The 18,000-nt window shown below is 36.2% G+C and overlaps 1 protein-coding gene across 1 annotated transcript in view; it reads left to right on the top strand.

The window, feature by feature from the left end:
- RNF17 (ring finger protein 17) overlaps window positions 1-17,648 on the top strand; it is a 122,730-nt gene extending 105,082 nt beyond the window's left edge. The window contains exons 29-36 of the mRNA XM_029936189.1: window positions 271-396; window positions 2,120-2,176; window positions 5,363-5,479; window positions 6,941-7,109; window positions 9,826-9,961; window positions 13,003-13,192; window positions 16,905-17,004; window positions 17,473-17,648. Of these exons, the coding sequence (XP_029792049.1) occupies window positions 271-396; window positions 2,120-2,176; window positions 5,363-5,479; window positions 6,941-7,109; window positions 9,826-9,961; window positions 13,003-13,192; window positions 16,905-17,003 (894 nt within the window). The 3' untranslated portion in view covers window position 17,004; window positions 17,473-17,648. The remainder of the gene's footprint in view (window positions 1-270; window positions 397-2,119; window positions 2,177-5,362; window positions 5,480-6,940; window positions 7,110-9,825; window positions 9,962-13,002; window positions 13,193-16,904; window positions 17,005-17,472) is intronic.
- The last annotated feature ends 352 nt before the right edge of the window (window positions 17,649-18,000 follow it).

Genomic DNA, 18,000 nt, shown 5'->3' with positions numbered 1-18,000 from the left:
CTCTGAACATACCTTTTCTTTCTCCTACTTACTGTGAATTATTAGTATTATTTTTAATAGAAATGTATTTTACAGAAACTATAATAATAGTAGAATTACTGTTTTATAGCTTGCCAAAAGACTAGGAAGAAAACTTTATGAAGTGAGCCACTAGTTAAACTGGTAATACTGTTTGATTGTTAGAACTCTGTCATTATTTGCCTGCTATAAAATTTGAATCTTCAAACAGACTTTATTTTTATAGTAATAATCTTTATTGAACTTAAACAGGAATTACCTGAAAACCCATGGGGGAAATTATCAGTTCATCTCTATTTTGATGGAATGTCGCTTTCTTATTTTGTGGTTTACCATAAATATTGTACTTTTGAGCATTCTGAAGAGATATTGAAAGAAGTAAGTGAGCTATTTTTCTATAAGAACCTAACTTATTGAACAACAAATTCTTGATAAAACATTATATTTTGGGGGCACATGGGTGGCTCAGTTGGTTAAGCATCCGGCTTCGGCTCAGGTCATGATCTCATGGTTTGAGGGTTTGAAACCCGTGTCAGGCTCTGTGCTGTCAGCTCAGAGCCTGCTTCAGCACAGAGCCTGCTTCAGATTCTGTGTCTCCTTCTCTTTCTGACTCTCGCCTGCTCACACTGTCTCTCTCTGTCTCTCAAAAATAAATAAACATTTTAAAACACCCATCATATTTTGCTTTACACTTCAAGTCTCCAATATCGTTCTGTTTGACATGTTAGGAGAGAGCAATACACTACATTATGCTTTATATATGTCCTAAAAAAGACTTTAACTGCATGAAGATTCATTTAATGTTTGTGTCTTCATATCTAGTGAAAAGACCAGATATTATCTAATGTTTTATATATATGCTGTTTGAACATATATATACATATGTGTGTATATATATATATATATATATATATATATATATATATATATAAATCTTAATAGAATTCACTGCCAGAAAAGGATTCCCTCCCCAGATAAATTTTTTTCCCTTTACTTGACATTTTAACATTTCTCCTATTTTGCTTTCTAACAGGAAACTCAGAGGTGGATTTTAAGCTTAGCTTCAAGAAATAGCCCTTTCTAGTTTCCCAGTATTTCTGTTTTTTATATTTTAAAAAATAGCCTGTTATAGTTATGTTTTCACATTGCAAGATGCCGTAAATACTTAATAGCAATAGGGAATTCATCATAAATGTAACATTAATGTTTTACATAGCAAGATTTTTTTTATTTCTAGACTTACAGTTCACTTGTTAGATTTCTTAAATACTTATTTTCATGACAACCAAATATCGAATGTTTAGTTCAGTATAGAAAACTATTTCTCTCACATAGAAATGTGATATTACTTTGTACATGTAATTCTCACTGCCAGCTTTTTCTTTTGAGCAGAGGAGTGTGTGGTGTGTGTGTGTGTGTGTGTGCGTGCGTGCGCATGTGTATTTGTTCTCATTTGTTTGTATAAAAGGTGTTCCGTCTGTTAAACTGGGTTTATAAAGATTACTGAGTCCCTCCTCCCAGTTGTGCTCTTCAGTGTGAACATTTAAAAGAAGAAGTAAGAACTCCTACTTTTTGCAGTTGGCCCTTAAACAGCACAGGTTTGAACTGCATAGGTCCACTTATAGGTAGACTTTTTTACAGTACTGTAAATGTATTTTCTCTTCTTTATGATTTCCTTAATAACATTTTCTCTAGCTTTATTGTAAGAATACAGGATATAATACATATAACATACAAAATATGTGTTCATCAACTGTTTTTGTTATGTTTGTTGCCTCTGATCAACAGTTACGTTTTTGGGGAGTCAAAAGTTATATGTGGATTTTCAACTGTGTGGAGGGGGTCAATGCCCCTAACCCTCGTGTTGTTCAAGGGTATCTATGATTACCATTGACGTGTTTAACATGGTTTTGAAGATTCTTATTGTTGCACTATGAAGATTACTCAGAACATTAGATTTTCCGATAGTTAACCCAAAATAACTACATGAATGTCAATAAGAACATGCACCCAGTTTTTGTGGGGACAAAATATGAAAGTGCCTTAAAAATATGATATAGTTGAAGGTGGTTTATTTATTAACAATCCTTTGTTATTTCAGAAACTAACAGATTACGATAAAAAGTACGAGGATGAAAGATGGGAAATAAGATTTGAGGTAAGTTTCGAACCAAACATTTTGGAAACTGTGGATACTTCAATACAGAGGATCTAATATAAGATCAGGAAGTAAGCATTTTCTTTTATAACAGCTTTATTGAGATATAATTTACATAATATAAAACTCACTATATTAAAATGTACAGTGCAGTGGTTTTTAGTATATTCGTGGTGTGTAATCATCACAACTATTTAATTCCAACAACATTTAATCATCCCAGAAAGAAATCCCATACCAACAGGAGTCACTTCCCATTTTTTCCCTTTCCCAGTCTCCTGGAGACCCGTAATCCGTCTCTCTGGATTTTCCTATTCTGGACATTTCATATAAAGAGTATCACAAAATATGTAACCCTTTGTAACACAGTTTCTTTCACTAGAATAATGTTTTTAAGTTTCATTCATGTGGCAGTATGTATCCTTTGTACTGATGAATAATTTTCCATTCTGTGATACACTACATTTTGTTTATCCATTCATCTGTTGATGGACAATTGGGTTTCCACTTTTTTGCAATCATGAATAAAGCTATGAAATTTGTGTACAAGTTTTTATGTGAACATTGGTTTTCACTTCTCTTGGGTATGGACTTGATTCCTACCAGTAGAATTGCTGAGTCATATAGTGATTCTTTTTACCATTTTTAGGAAGTATTAGACTGTTTTCCAAAGGGGATGCACCATTTTACTCTTACACTAGGAATCTTCAAGGTTCCATTTTTTCCCCATATCCTTATCAACACTTGTTATCTGACTTTTTCCCAGCCATCCTAGGATAGGTGTGAAGTGGTATTTCATTGTGGTTTTGATTTGCTTTTCTCTGGTGACTGATGATAGTGAGCATCTTTTCTATGCTCTTTTTTTGGCCATTTTTATATTTTCTTTGAAGAAATCTCTGTTCAGATACTTTTCCCAGGATTTGACTGGTGTCAAAGTAAAGCCAACAAACAAAATTAAACAAGTGGGACTACATCAAACCAAGAGGCTCAGCACGGCAAAAGAAACCATCAATAAAATAAAAAGGCAGCCTACAGAATGGGAAGAAATATTTGAAAATCAAATATCTGATAAGGCATAATATCCAAAATATATAAAAACTTCTGCAACTTAGTAGTAAATAATAATCTGATTAAAAAGTGGACCAAGGAACTAAATAGGCGTTTTTCAAAGAAGGCATACAAATAACCAACAGACACATGAAAACGTGCTCAACATCACAAATCATCAGGGAAATGCAAATCAAAACCACAATGAGGTATCACCTCACAGATGTTAGAATGGCCATCACCGAAAGACAAGACAAAAAGAAGTGCTGGTGAGCACGTGCAAGAAAAGGAAACCCTTGTGCACCATTGGTGGGTATGTACATTGGTACAACCACTATGGGAAACAGTATGGAGTTTCCTCAAAAAATTAAAAATAGGACTGTTATTCTCAATTTCGCTTCTAGGCATATATGCAAAGGAAACAAAATGAGCTACAAAAAATACCTGCTGTGCGCCTGTGTCCATTGCAGCATTATTTACAATGGCCAGGATGTGGAAACAACCTGTGTCCATCGGGATGAGTGGGTAAAGATGTGGGGGAGGGGAGGCTGTATGTTTGTACACACTGGAATAGTATTCTGTTTGGCCATAAAAAGGGACTCCTGCCATTTGTGACAACATAGATGGACCTTGAAGACATTATGTTGTAAGTGAAATAAGTCAAAAATACTGTATGATCTCACTAATATGGGGAATCTAAAAAATATCTGAACTCAGATATAACAGATTGGTGGTTGCCAGGGCTAAGGGATAAGGAGTGGGGGAGATGCATGAAGGCAATCCAAGGATACAAACTTCCAGTTATAAGTCCTGGGATTGTAATGTACAACATGGTGATTATAGTTAACAACACTGTATTGTATATTTGAAAGTTGCTAAGAGAGTTGATATTAAATGTTTTCATCAGAAATAAAGTTTTAAAACTACTATAAGGTTATTGGTATGAACTAACCTTTTGTAGTTGTCATATCAAAGTATATACATGTATTAAATAATTATGTTGTAAACTTGCACTAATACAATGTTATGTCAATTGTATTTCAATAAAACCAGAAAAGAATAGAAAATAAAAGTAAAAGCGAATTTAAAAATCCCCTGCCCATTTTTAGTTGGATTGTTTTGATTGAATTGTAAGAGTTCTTTATATATTCTGTATATAAATCCCTTATCAGAAATATGATTTGTAGATATTTCCTCCCATTTTGTAGATTGTCTTTTCACTTTCTTAATGATGTCCTCTAAAGCACCAACATTTTTAATCTTGGTGAAATCTTTTTTTCTTTTGACACTTGTGTTTTTTGATGCAGGAAGAATTTTAATGAAGGTTTCATTATTTATAAGTAGAATTTTATTCCTATAACTATAAAAATAGTAAGCTTATTGTAAAGTGCTTTGTAACAAAACGGTAAAATTTATCAGTTATAGTCACTTTTGGCTGAACTCTACTAAGTGGTTCAGACAGGTTTTGTTCTGTTTTGCCACGAGTTTGGAAATGTTAAATGTTAATGTTAATAAATCTACAAATTTGAATGTGATTATTTTACTTTTTATGCTAATTGCCATATTTAAGAATCTTTTAAAGCTTTCTTTTTAAAAAAACACCCAAAGTTTTATAATATTTTTGCTTTTAACAACTGCTGACTGCCAGGATCCTCTTGGGAATCACATAAGCTTTTATTTTTGGTTATGCTTTTTTAGAGTTCAAAGACAACACACTTTCTTTTTGATGATTTTTCATGTATTATTTGTTATAAAGTATGTATTCTAAAAATAAATACTATAGAAATGTGAATAGAAAAAAAGTTCCCCTTTCTACACATCAAATACCCTAGACCCACTAAGCAGTTATAATTACCATTAATTGTTAGCCAATCTTCTAGAGTTTTGTGTATATATGTAAATATGTACACATATAAACATGTGAGTTTTTTTCACACAAAAAAATTTTTTAATAGGGGGCAACAAAAGAGTGCTTAAAGATCTTAACTCACATTTTGGTTTTAAAACAAAATTATTTTGTGGTGGTGTTCATTATCTAAGAGAGCTTGCTTTCTGCTAATTGAAAATTGGCACTGCAATAAATGAATTTGATTTCTGTAATAGTTACTCTGAAATCTGAATTTGTTTGTGGTGCTCTAGGAATTGCTCTTGTCTGAAACAGAGACTCCTATTTTACCATCGTATCTGCCTTCATCGCTGCCTCCCGCAGGAGAACTCTATGCGGTTCAAGTTAAGCACATTGTTTCACCTGATGAAGTATGTAACCTGAATGGTCAGTTGTTGGTCAAAAAAAATAACCAGCTGTCTTGGTGTTTAACTCTAGGATTGACTCTTCACACTTCCGTCTTCCTGATCTTAAATAGTTGAAAATTGGTGATCTCCAGTTTGCCCACTGTGTCCTTTCCTCTTCAGATATGTAGGAATTTTTTTTATTTTTTTTAATGTTTATTTACTTTTGAGAGAGAGAGAGAGAGACAGCATGAGCAGGGGCGGGGCAGAGAGAGGGGCAGACACAGAATCTGAAGCAGGCTCCAGGCTCTGAGCTGTCAGCACAGAGCCTGACTCAGGCTCAAACTCATGAACTGTGAGATCATGACCTGAGCTGAAGTCAGATGCTTAACCTGCTGAGCCACCCAGGCGCCCTCAGATATTTGTTAATAAAGCAAGTGTTTCATAAGCACTTGCTGGGTTTCCAGTGTTGTGTTGCTTTAGTCATGTTTATATCAATATTTAGGTTTTTAAGGCAGAACTGCTTCCACCTATGAAATCTTAAACATCTTATTTCCTTGGCTTCTTCCTACACTGAACTCTAGATGCTCTTTAACCCTGCTCTGGTTTTCCTTGCCATTTATCATCATCTAACAGACTACATCTCTTTCTTACTGTGATTGTCTGCTTTACCCTACTAGAATGTAACTCCATGAAGACTGGGATTTTTGCCTGATTTGGTCATAGACATGTTCCCAGAACCTAGAATACTGCCTGATATGTAACAGGCACTCAACAAATATTGACTGAATAAATAAGTGCACTAAAGAAAATTCAATTACATGCCTTTGCCTGAGAAGAAAGAAGTGACAAATTAAGTAGCACAGGCTGTTCCTTCAGCTATTTTACATAGTAAACCATTCTTTCACAGACAAGGGGAGAATTGGCTATATACTTCCATCAGAGAAAATAGTAGTGTACAAATGTTATTGGTTTTTGTAATGATTTCTTCTATTAGTTATTTATTTCTGCATAACAAATTACCCCAAACTTAGCTTAAGAGAAAAGCCACATGAGAGTCAGAAATTCAGGAGCTACTTAATTAGGTGCTGGCTCAGTATCTCTCATGGACAGGCTGTCAGGATGTTGGTGGTAGAAATGGCAATGCAGGACCCACTTCCAAAAAGACTCTCATGTATATCACCTGGAAGGCTCAGTTCTTTGCCCTGTGGGCCTCCCCACTGGCTTGCCAAGAAAATGGCTGCATGCCACCCTGAGAAGAGGTATAGGGAGGGCAGGACAGATGATCTGATCTCAGCAGTAATATATCACTTCTGTCACATTCTGTTGGTCACAAAAATCAACTCTGGTATGATGTAGGAAAGGAACTGTTCAAGGGATCATCAAGTCCCTTGTTAGAGGTGGTCTACTGCAATAATTTTGTCCATATAAATGAATACTAAAAATTACAGAAGTTGAAAATTTTTTCCTTCCCTTCCCCCCACTTAGGTGTATATTTGTCTTGATTCTATAGAAAGTTGTAATCTGTTTAACCAGCATAGTGACACAGATGACAGTGGAGTTAGCTGGGAATCTGAGTCTGAAAGCCTTAATGAAGCACTGAGGAGGTTTAATAAGAATGTGGAGACATTTCCTCCTCTGACGGATTTTAGAACAGGTATGCTAAATTTTCTGAGTATAATAGGATTCTTAATAAAACTGTTTTGTTTTAATGGACTTTTGAGGTTGGGCTATTTCTTCTGTTAACTGATACTTGTATACACTTTATAAGTACAGTCTCTTTGCTCTGTAGATCTTTCTCATTTTCTAAAAGACTGAAGTAAAACAAGGGAAGTAACTGCCTTGGGGCATTTCCATTTTCCAGAATTCAATGTGCATTGGAAAATTGACTACATAAAGATGATTTTTGTAAGCCTGAGGTTCTGCCATTAACTCAAATTGTGAAAGTTGTCATTCAGACCTAAATGACAGTAATTTTAATCTCAAACCACCTAAACTGATAATTTTGAAGTAGGGTATGGGAGCTCAGATTATGCCTGTCCTGTGAGAATAAATCAAATACTGCTGTATCATTTTCTTCTAACCCATTCCTATCCATCTTTGTTATATATGTGATTCTTTTATGAAGAAAATGCATCTCATTACTGGTGCTGACAATTTCTGAAAAACAGGGGTGGCATCTATGCAATTTTATCAGTATGTGATATAGAGATGTATTTTTTCTTAATATTTTGTGTATATCAGAGGATATGCTAAAGCAAAGGAAAACATCTGGCCTGATTTTACTCAATGAGATTTTAATTGGTTGTGACTCATGTTTGACTGGTAAACAGCACTTGCTATTCCCTCTGTTCTTCCCCTAAACTGTATAGCAGTTTACATGGCTGCTCAACTGTCCCCATATTGCAGGTGTTCCCTGCCCTCCCATATAAGGTAGCACTGCCTGCCACCCTTCCTGGCCCCATTTTCTCCCATGCTACTACTCCTTTTTTAAAAAGAACTGTGAGTTGGGACTCTACTGCAGTGTCACCAGCAATTAGAAGGACATCGTGCTCATAAACATCATAGTTGAATCAGTGAGAAATAAATTCATGATTGTTTCTTTTTATAAACTCAAATTATAGCCTGGAAGAAATAATTACTTCCTCATTGTATTCTTGTTTAAAGGAAAGTCACAGAAACATACTGTATGTAATGTGATGATTCATGGAGCTAAACATATATTGTGAGTTTTCTGTTGGTATTTTATTCTTCAGTAAAAGCTTTTTTTAAGTATACATATGTACAAGTTGATTTATAGGCAAATGCCTATTAAAAAGTTGTTTTGTAGGTTAAAATAACATGACAACTAGGTTGGTTGGGTTTTGGTTTTTTTTTTTAATTCTATTTTGGGATGAAACTTCAGCCATGTTTTTAAGGCTGGAAATGGTAAAAGTTGGAAAGACTATTACCAGTGATTCAGTCAACTGCTTACTATTCAGACCACTATAGAGGAGATTGTTCACTGTTTTATTAATCTTTTCTATAAACTCAAGAAATTGTTTACAACTCTTTAATAAAAATCTTTGTACATTCATGTAGTATTTGAATACCATTTGCCCACAGTGATACTTTTGTGGAGATTATGTAGAAGAGAATGGGATAATATAAAGAGAGGGGTGGAAATAGAGGAAGACAGGAGCCTGAAATATACTCTATCTACTCTGAAATCTAAAAGGTGTATGAAGAGAAGGGAAGTACATCCTATACTAATCTTTCCAGAGTTTTACTCAAGCGTAGCATTCATTCATTCATTAGCAGAGTTTTTACCGAGCAATATGGTACCAGGTACCATACTAGGAATACAAATATAGTTCTGCACATAAGAACTAGTAGGCTCACTGAGAGGGGCATGAAAACCAAGTTCTGTAGGAAAATAAGAGCTTGCATTAAAGGTATGTTCACAGTGCCATAGGATCACAGAGAAACCGATGATTAGGAGTAGTCAGGGTTTTATAAGTCATGTTGGAGCTGATCTTTGACAGAGAGGTTTATCATAAAAGGGGGTATGGGAGTACATTCTAGACATGAGGAACAGCCATGAGCTGAAGTAGAAGCTCAGGTGATTCTAGTTAGGTAACACTTGAGGATATATGGTAGGAGATGGTTGGGAGTAGACTGAAGAACCCTACATATTGCAGTAATAAGGACTTGATATTGCAGATGGTTATAAGGCCATTGAAGAATTATAAACAAGGGCAATTGAATTTTTAAAATTAAAAAATTTTTATTTTATTTTTGAGAGAGAGAGACAGAGACAGAGTGTGAGCAGGGGAGGGTCAGAGAGAGAGTGAGACACAGAATCAGACGCAGGCTGCAGGCTGTGATCTGTTAGCACAGAGCCTGAGGCAAGGCTTGAACCCACGAACTATGAGATCATGACCTGAGCTGAAGTTGGCCGCTTTACTGAGGCACCCCTAAATTTTTTAAATTTAATTCTGGTGGTTTTCTACAGAATGGATTGGAGGAGGACAAAATTGAAAGCAGGAATAGCAGAAAACATCTTTTGCAGAAGACGATGGCTCAAATGAAAAGACATTTGGGGAGTCTAAGATGTGAGGGCAGTGCAAGGATGGTCTAAGCCACAGGCAGAGGAACTAGGAACTATGAGAACAGAAGTGCCTTTCTTCAGAGTTAAGTGCACAGCAATTAGAAACAAGGTGTATTGACTGTAATCAGAAACAGGCAGGATCCAACGTATGACAAACTGTTGAGTGTTTAATTCTGAATGATGGATTTATGGTGTTTACCTTTTCTTTGTACTTTTCTGTATTAACGGTTTTTTAAAGAAAATATGAAGCAATGTGATTTTTTTTCCTTTTTTGTCTTTCCAGAAATGCCTTGCCTTGCTGAATATGATGATGGCTTATGGTATAGAGCAAAGATTGTGTCTGTTAAAGATTTTAATCCTCTAGCTGTCCTGGTGCAATTTGTTGATTACGGATCAACTGAAAAGCTGACAGTAAACAGGTTTTGGTGTTTTTTTTTTAATCAACTTAGTTGAATTAGAATTCTTAGAGGCTTTTAAAATAATAATTGGGAAAGTTTTGGTTCTTTTAAAAGAAAAACTATTTTAAAGTTATTTATTAGGATTTCTAAAATCTCTAGGTCTCTTTATTGTGGTACAATATAAAACTACCATTTTAGCCATTGTTAAGTATGCATTTAATTGATGTTAAGTACATTCAGTGTGTTGTGATTCTAATGCCACTGTCCATTTTCAAGACTTTTTCCTAATCTCAAACAGAAATTCTGTACCCATTAAACAATAACTTCCATTCCTTTTCCTTAGCTCCTGGTAATCTTTATTCTGCTGTCTTCAGGAATTTGCCCTATTTTAGGCACCTTACATAAGCACTATCGTAGAGTATCTGTCCCTTTCTTTCTGGTTCATTTTACTTAGGATAAAGTTTTCAGGGCATATTCAATTATAGCATGTATCCGAATTTCATTATTTTTATAGCTAAATAACATTCCTTCAATGTATGTACCACATTTTGTTTATTCATCTGTTGATGGACACTTGGGCTGTTTCCATCCTATGGCTATTGTGAATAATGCTGCTGTGAACAGTGACATGCAAGTAGCTGTTTGAGTCCCTGCCTTACGTTGCTTGGTGCATATGCCTAGAAATGGAATTGCTGGATCATATGGTAATTTTGTTTAACTTTTTGAGGACCTGCCAAACTTTTCTCCAGTGTCTGTACCATTTTCCATTCCTGCCAGCAACGCACAAGGCTTCCAGTTTCTCTATATCCTTGCCCGATGTTTTTTTTTCAATTATTTGTTTGTAATATTTGATTGTGGTAAAATACATGTATCATAAAATTTACCATCTTAACCATTTTAAATGACTAATTTCACTTAGCATAATACCCTCAGTTCCATCCACATTGTTGCAAATGGCAGGATTTTATTCTCTCTCATTGCCAGGTAGTGGGCCACTGTATATATAAACCACATCTTCCTGATCCATTCATCAGTTGATGGACATTTAGGCTCTTTCCATAATCTGGCTATTATTGAAAGTACTGCTATAAACATAGGTGTACATATGCCTCTATGCATCAGCACTCTTGTATCCTTTGGGTAAATTCCTAATAGCACTATTGCTGGGTCGTAGGGTGGTTCTTTTTTGATTTTTTTGAGGAACTCCACATTCCAGAGTAACTACACCAGTTTGCATTACCCCCAACAGTGCAAGAGGGTTCACATTTCCCCACATCCTTGCCAGCACCTCATTTCCTGAGTTGTTAATTTAATCACTATGACTGGTGTGAGGTGGTATCTCATCTGATGATGAGTGACGTTGAGCATCTTTTCATGTGTCAGTTGATCATCTGGATGTCTTCTTTGGGAAAGTGTCTATTTCATGTCTTCTGACCATTTCTTCACTGGATTTTTTTATTTTGGGGTGTTGCATTTGATAAGTTGTTTATAGATTTTGGATACTAGCCCTTTATCTGATATGTCATTTGCAAATATCTTTTCCCATCCCATTGGTTGCCTTTTAGTTTTGTTGATTGTTTCTTTTGCAGTGCATAAGCTTTTTACCTTGATGAGGTCCCAATAGTTCATTTTTGCTTTTAATTTCCTTGTCTTTGGAGAAGTGTCAAGTAAGAAATTTTGTAGCTGAGGTCAAAGAGGTTGTTGCCTGTTTTCTCCTCTAGGGTTTTGATGGCTTCCTGTCTCACACTCAGGTCCTTCCTCCATTTTGTGTTTATTTTTGCGTATGGTGTAAGAAAATGGTCCAGTTCCATTCTTCTGTATGTTGCTGTCCAGTTCTCCCAGCACCATTTGCTAACAAGACTTTTTTTCCATTGGATATACTTTACTGCTTTGTCAAAGATAAGTTGGCCATACATTTGTGGGTCCAATTCTGAGTTTTCTATTCCATTGGTCTGTATGTGTTTTGTGCCAATATCATACTGTCTTGATGGTGACAGCTTTTAGTAAAGGCTGAAGTCTGGGATTGTGATGCCTCCCACTTTGGTTTTCTTTTTCAACATAACTTTGGCTATTTGGGGTCTTTTGTGATTTCCATACAAATTTTAGGATTTTTTTGTTCTAGCTTTGAGAAGAATGCCTGTGCAATGTTGATTGGGATTGCTTTGGGCAGTATTAACATTTTAACAATATTCTTACAATCCATGAATATGCAGTGTTTTTCCATTTCTTTATGTCTTCAGCCCCTTCATAAGCTTTCTATAGTTTTCAGTATACAGATCTTTTACATTTTTGGTTAGGTTTAGTCCTAGGTAATTTTATGGTTCTTGGTGCAAGTGTAAATGGGATTGATTTCTTGATTTCTCTTTCTGTTGCTTCATTATTGGTGTATAGAAATGGAACTGAGTTCTGTGCATTGATTTTGTATCCTGCGCATTGATGGATATTTTGGTTGATTCCACCTTTTAGCTATTGTGAATAATGCTGGTATGAATGTGAATGTACAAATACCTCTTTGGGACCCTGCCTTCAATTCTTTGGGGGCATATACTGAGAAGTGGAATTGCTGGATCACAAACTCATTCTGTTTTTAGTATTTGGAGAAGCCAGTGCACTGTTTTCCATAGTGGCTATACCATTTTACACCAGATGTCCCAGGAGTTCTAGTCCCTGTCTACGTCCTCACCAACACTCATTATTTTCTCAGTTTTTGATAGTAGCCACCCTAATGGATATGAGGTTATATCTCATTGTGGATTTGGTTTGCATTTCCCTGATTAGTGATGTTGAGCACCTTTTCATGTGCTTGTTGGCCATTTATGTAACTTCCTTAGAGAAATGTCTACTTTTTAAAAAAAATGTATATTTCCTCTCACTCTGTAGGTTGTGTTTTCACTTTGTTGACTGTCCTTTGCAGTTTTTAATTTTGTTGTATTCCAGTTTTTTTTTTTTTCTGTTTGTGCTTTTGGTGTCACAGCTTTTTTTCCCCTATATTTTTCCGTTTTGGCTGTTAGAGAATTTTAATTGTGACATTCTGAACATTTTAAGAATTTCTTTTGTGACAGACTGCGTCAAATTCCTCTTCATCTTATGCAGTATGCAGCCCGAGCCATAAAGGTTCGCTTGGCAGGGTTTAAACCTCCCTTACAAGATCCAGGGAAGACCAGAATTCCATACTGTCCCAGATGGAGTATGGACGCACTGTGGGCGATGATGGACTGTCTGCAAGGGAAGAGGCTGTATGCATCTTCCGTGGTAACTATCTGTCTTCAGTAACCAAAACCTTCTCGAAGCTCTTTCTAGGCTCCCTGTTAACTTTCTAAAGAGCTTTTTTTTGGTTGTTTTTTAATGTTTATTTTTGAGACAGAGAGAGTGTGAGCTGGGGAGGGGCAGAGAGAGAGGGAGACACAGAATCTGAAGCAGACTCTAGGCTCTGAGCTGTCAGCACAGAGCCCAACACGAGGCTTGAACCCACGAGTTGTGAGATCATGAGCTGAGCCAAAGTTGGATGCTTAACCAACTGAGCCACTCAGGCGCCCCTGAAGTGCTTTCTACCTATGCAACTCTAGGTACAAAGAAAATGCTTTAAAGCATATAAACCTGTAAATACTACAAAATTAATTTTAAGATTTGTTAAAATTATGTTTTAGTTTATATTTAGCAAACATTTATTATAAATATCACTGATGTAAATCAATAAGATAAAGTGATCAAGATGAGTATCCTGTAGTCAAAGAACTCATAAGTTAATGAAGGAAATGAAACATTTGTAAACCATTAATAATTATGAGGTAGAATGAAATACAGTCTATCATACAGAAGTATAGGTAACTTGGGGAAGTGTGGTGTATAAGGATTGATTATTTCCAGGGCACCTGGTGGCAGTCGGTTAAGCATCTGACCCATGATTGGGCTCAGGTCATGATCTCATGGTTGGTAAGTCCGAGCCCCACATGGGGCTCCACACTCAGCATGGTGCCTGCTTGGGATTTTCTCTGTCCTCTTTCTGCCCTTCCCCTGCTCCTGCACTATCTCAAAATAAAGAAACTTTAAAAAGATTATTTCCATCTAAAGAGATTAGGATATATATGGTATTTGAGCTCATCCTTATTAAGCATTCGAATAGTAAGAAATAGTGATAAAAACAGTAAAAAAATAAAAATAATAGTAAGGTAGATCTGGGAAGTGACATTGAGCTGCATCCTAAAAGTAGGAAAGACCAGAATTTTTTTTTAAATAATTTTTTTTTTAATTTTTTATACAGAGAGAGACACAGCATGAGAGGGGGAGGGGCAGAGAGAGGAGGAGACACAGAACCGGAAACAGGCTCCAGGCTCTGAGCTGGCTGTCAGCACAGAGCCTGATGCGGGGCTCGAACCCACGAACGTAAGATCTGACCTGAGCCGAAGTCGGAGGCTTAACCAACTGAGCCACCTAGGCGCCCCTGGAACAGAATTTTGATCGAAGCCATGGAAAGGACTGACACATGCTAATTTTGAATTTAATACAGTAGAACCTACTATCAGAAGGTTCAAATAAACACAGCATTGACGTTACATACATAGCACACACAGAGAAATATACAATACACATTACTGTTATAACATGCAAAATAAATGGCAAAGACACCCATACACCACATACCAAACATAAAGCATACCAAACATACCACACAAAAAACCACACATCCTAGCACACAAAACCTTTTACACAAACCCACACACATCATAAAAAACTACACTCAGAGCACACATATACTACACACGTAAAACACATTACACACACACTTGAAATATACACAAGAATTACACAAGACACACAAATGCCACATGTAGCATGCATACCACATATATCCCAGATTACTATATCCTACAAACCACATATTCACCAGACACCAAACATAACATCACATGAACAACTCAAAAACAGACACCACCAATAACCTGTATCACATATACAGCACTCACACCCCACATATAATAGAGAAATATACAACACAAACTACACATACAGAAAACACACAATATGTATGCAACCAAACCACCCAGACACCAGATACTCATTCAGCACACACCATACACACAAACACATCACTCAGCATTCAAACATCACACATCACACCTACATCACACCTATAATACATTTATACTATGAACTGCACACGCACACATAACTCATTCATCACATACCTGCCATTCACACTGCACATACATCCAATACTTACCCTATAACAAACACCACACATACATCACACAAAAGATACCACACATATATGCCACACATACCAGGCACAGTACATATACCATGCACACACACATCATACACATAACACACACTAAATATATAGCACACAGACACCAGAGAAACACCACGCACACAGATATACGATGTGTACTACAGAAATATCAATCACACACCACACATATACCACATAGGCACCATACCAGCACAACACTGGAACACACACACCACTCAGAGTAGACACCAGCACAAACCAAAAACTAAGGCAGACAGCACACAAACACACAAAACAACACATACAAAGAAAATAAACACATACTGCACACTTGACGCAAACACACTATTTACACATCACACCTACCAACTGTCATGCAAACATCACACAACACTTAAACATCATGTACACCACTCATACATCACACATACCCTTATACTGCACACACAAGTATATACCACATACAGGTTTGATACACCATACACGAATCTTGCACATAATCCATACACATTACACACAACACATACACTACAAACACACCATGCACCAGTCAAAACCACTCACACTGCTCATATACCAGACACACACAGCACACACACCACAGTCCATACACACAGCACACAAACATCACAGCCTCCAAATACACAGCACACACAAACTACACATAACCCACATGTAACACCCAAAAACCACACCAAAATATACCACACACACTATAGAAATATTATTCACACACCACACACACACACACACACCACTCACCACCAACATAACACAAAGAAAAAACACACAACACATATAGAATATCATAACATACTGCACACACATTACTCACACATCACATACATGCTACATGCATAACATACCCACGACACAACAAGCACACCATACCTATATCATGCATATAACACATTAATTTTAAAAAAGTTCAAATAAGAAAGTCCAGATCATGTTTAATATAAATATGCTTTCCTTAGAGGATAGCATGTCACAAAGGGGTGGCCCATAAAGAGAAGCTAGCCTGAACCTATTTTACCCCCAAAATTCTGTATTTCTAACTTCTGATTAAATATTATAAATTCCAGGAATCCTAGGTCTCCTTTCCAAAACAGCACTCAGTTGGAGTGGTGTAGCAACAACCCCTTTGAATGGAAATACTCTCTTTAAGTTAGTCTGGTCCTCCACACTATTGTTTCTGCCCAGCCTATTCAGGATTTGGGGATTCCTGATGTACTGGCTCTGACAAGACCGAGCTCTTAATGAAACAACTAGAAAGTATGTTTTGAAAACCTCTAGAGGTACATATCATGCTTCTGTGCATGCAGAGTACTGTAAATAGCCTATGTACAGTTCCTCTTAGGAAGCCAGTAGAAACACAGTAAGTATTCTTACAGATAAATGTTTATTTACCTCCATGAGTAATATTCAAACTTTGGTCAGTTTATGCATAAAGGTATATGGGTTGAATATAAATGACTTTTAATAGGGATGACCCCATTGGCTCAATCTAGGTAAACTTTTGGGAAGACTTAAATTTTACATTCAGTATAAGAATGGAAAGAATGGGATTTAATAAATGGGAATAAGTAAACCATCACAAAGACCTTTTTGAAGAATAAATTATTAATAAACTTGGAGAATGCCTTTTCCTTCCTGTTTATAGGCCAGATATAAGAGAAAAACCAGCAAAGACATTATTATATTTTCTTGACAACTATCTTTTAATTTTAGGCTCAGGCACCAGAACAAATAGTGACATTATATGAAGATGAACAGTATCCAGTTCATATGTCATTAGTAGAAATGGGGCTTGCAGACCGAGATGAATGATGTAAGTCTCATGACTTCCTGTTCACTCTTATGATCAGCATAAGGCATGTAATTCGTAATGTGCAGATTAATACTAAATTGCCCATAAAAGCATCTTTGGACTTTCCTTGATTTCTCAAAGAATGACCACAAAGCTCAGCAGGACTCTTATCTCGACTTCTTCATAGGCCCTTTTCACCTCTTGAGCGCCAGAACCAGAGACAGTCTGCGTCTGTAAGAAGGCTGGGAATGGCTACCATGACTAACATAGTACCAGACACTTGTTGGGGATGGGCACTAGACGTAATTTAAGCACACAGGATATGGTACGCACAGAACACTACTGAACAGTCCATGTCCTGATAAAGCTGTTGAAGTACTTGAGTAACCAGCTATTTATTCATCCCCATAAGTGTAACCAGGGATTCAGCAACTAGTTTGAACATTAAATGAAGCAAAGGTCTTAAATAACATGCATTTTGTTTTCCAGGTATACAGTTGAGAGCATGCATCGACAATGGGCCAGATGAAGGTTTTCTGTTAACCTGTAGGCCATTTCAGGCTTGCTTTTCTTGACTTGTTCTGCATTTGTGCTGGTCTTTTTTTTTCTCTTACATGTTAAAATATTAGGAATTGTTCAAAAAAAAGTTAATAAATATTTGCTTTCAAGAATTTTCTGGTTTTATAATAATTTCAAAATCAAGTACTTTAGGCACATAAAAACTGTAGTTCATTTTATAACAAATATATATATATATATATATATATACACACACACATATATAAATATATATATTCTTCTTAGTACAGTTGGAGGCTCCTATAGTGACCTTCCCCAATCGCTGGTGTTTACTGTTCTCACATTCTTATTTCACTGCATATGAATGTATCCATAAGCAAGATGTAGTACTGCTGCGTATATTTTTTAATGCATGCACTATCACGTCTTTAATTTTCTCACTATTGGCACTGTTTATCCATGTTGGTATGCAGAACCCTATTTAACTCACTTTTACTC

This window comes from Suricata suricatta, chromosome 4, assembly GCF_006229205.1.
Source record: "Suricata suricatta isolate VVHF042 chromosome 4, meerkat_22Aug2017_6uvM2_HiC, whole genome shotgun sequence".
NCBI lineage: Eukaryota > Metazoa > Chordata > Mammalia > Carnivora > Herpestidae > Suricata > Suricata suricatta.
The sequence above is the reverse complement of the archived record's forward strand: the minus strand, read 5'-3'. Positions and strand labels throughout refer to the sequence as shown.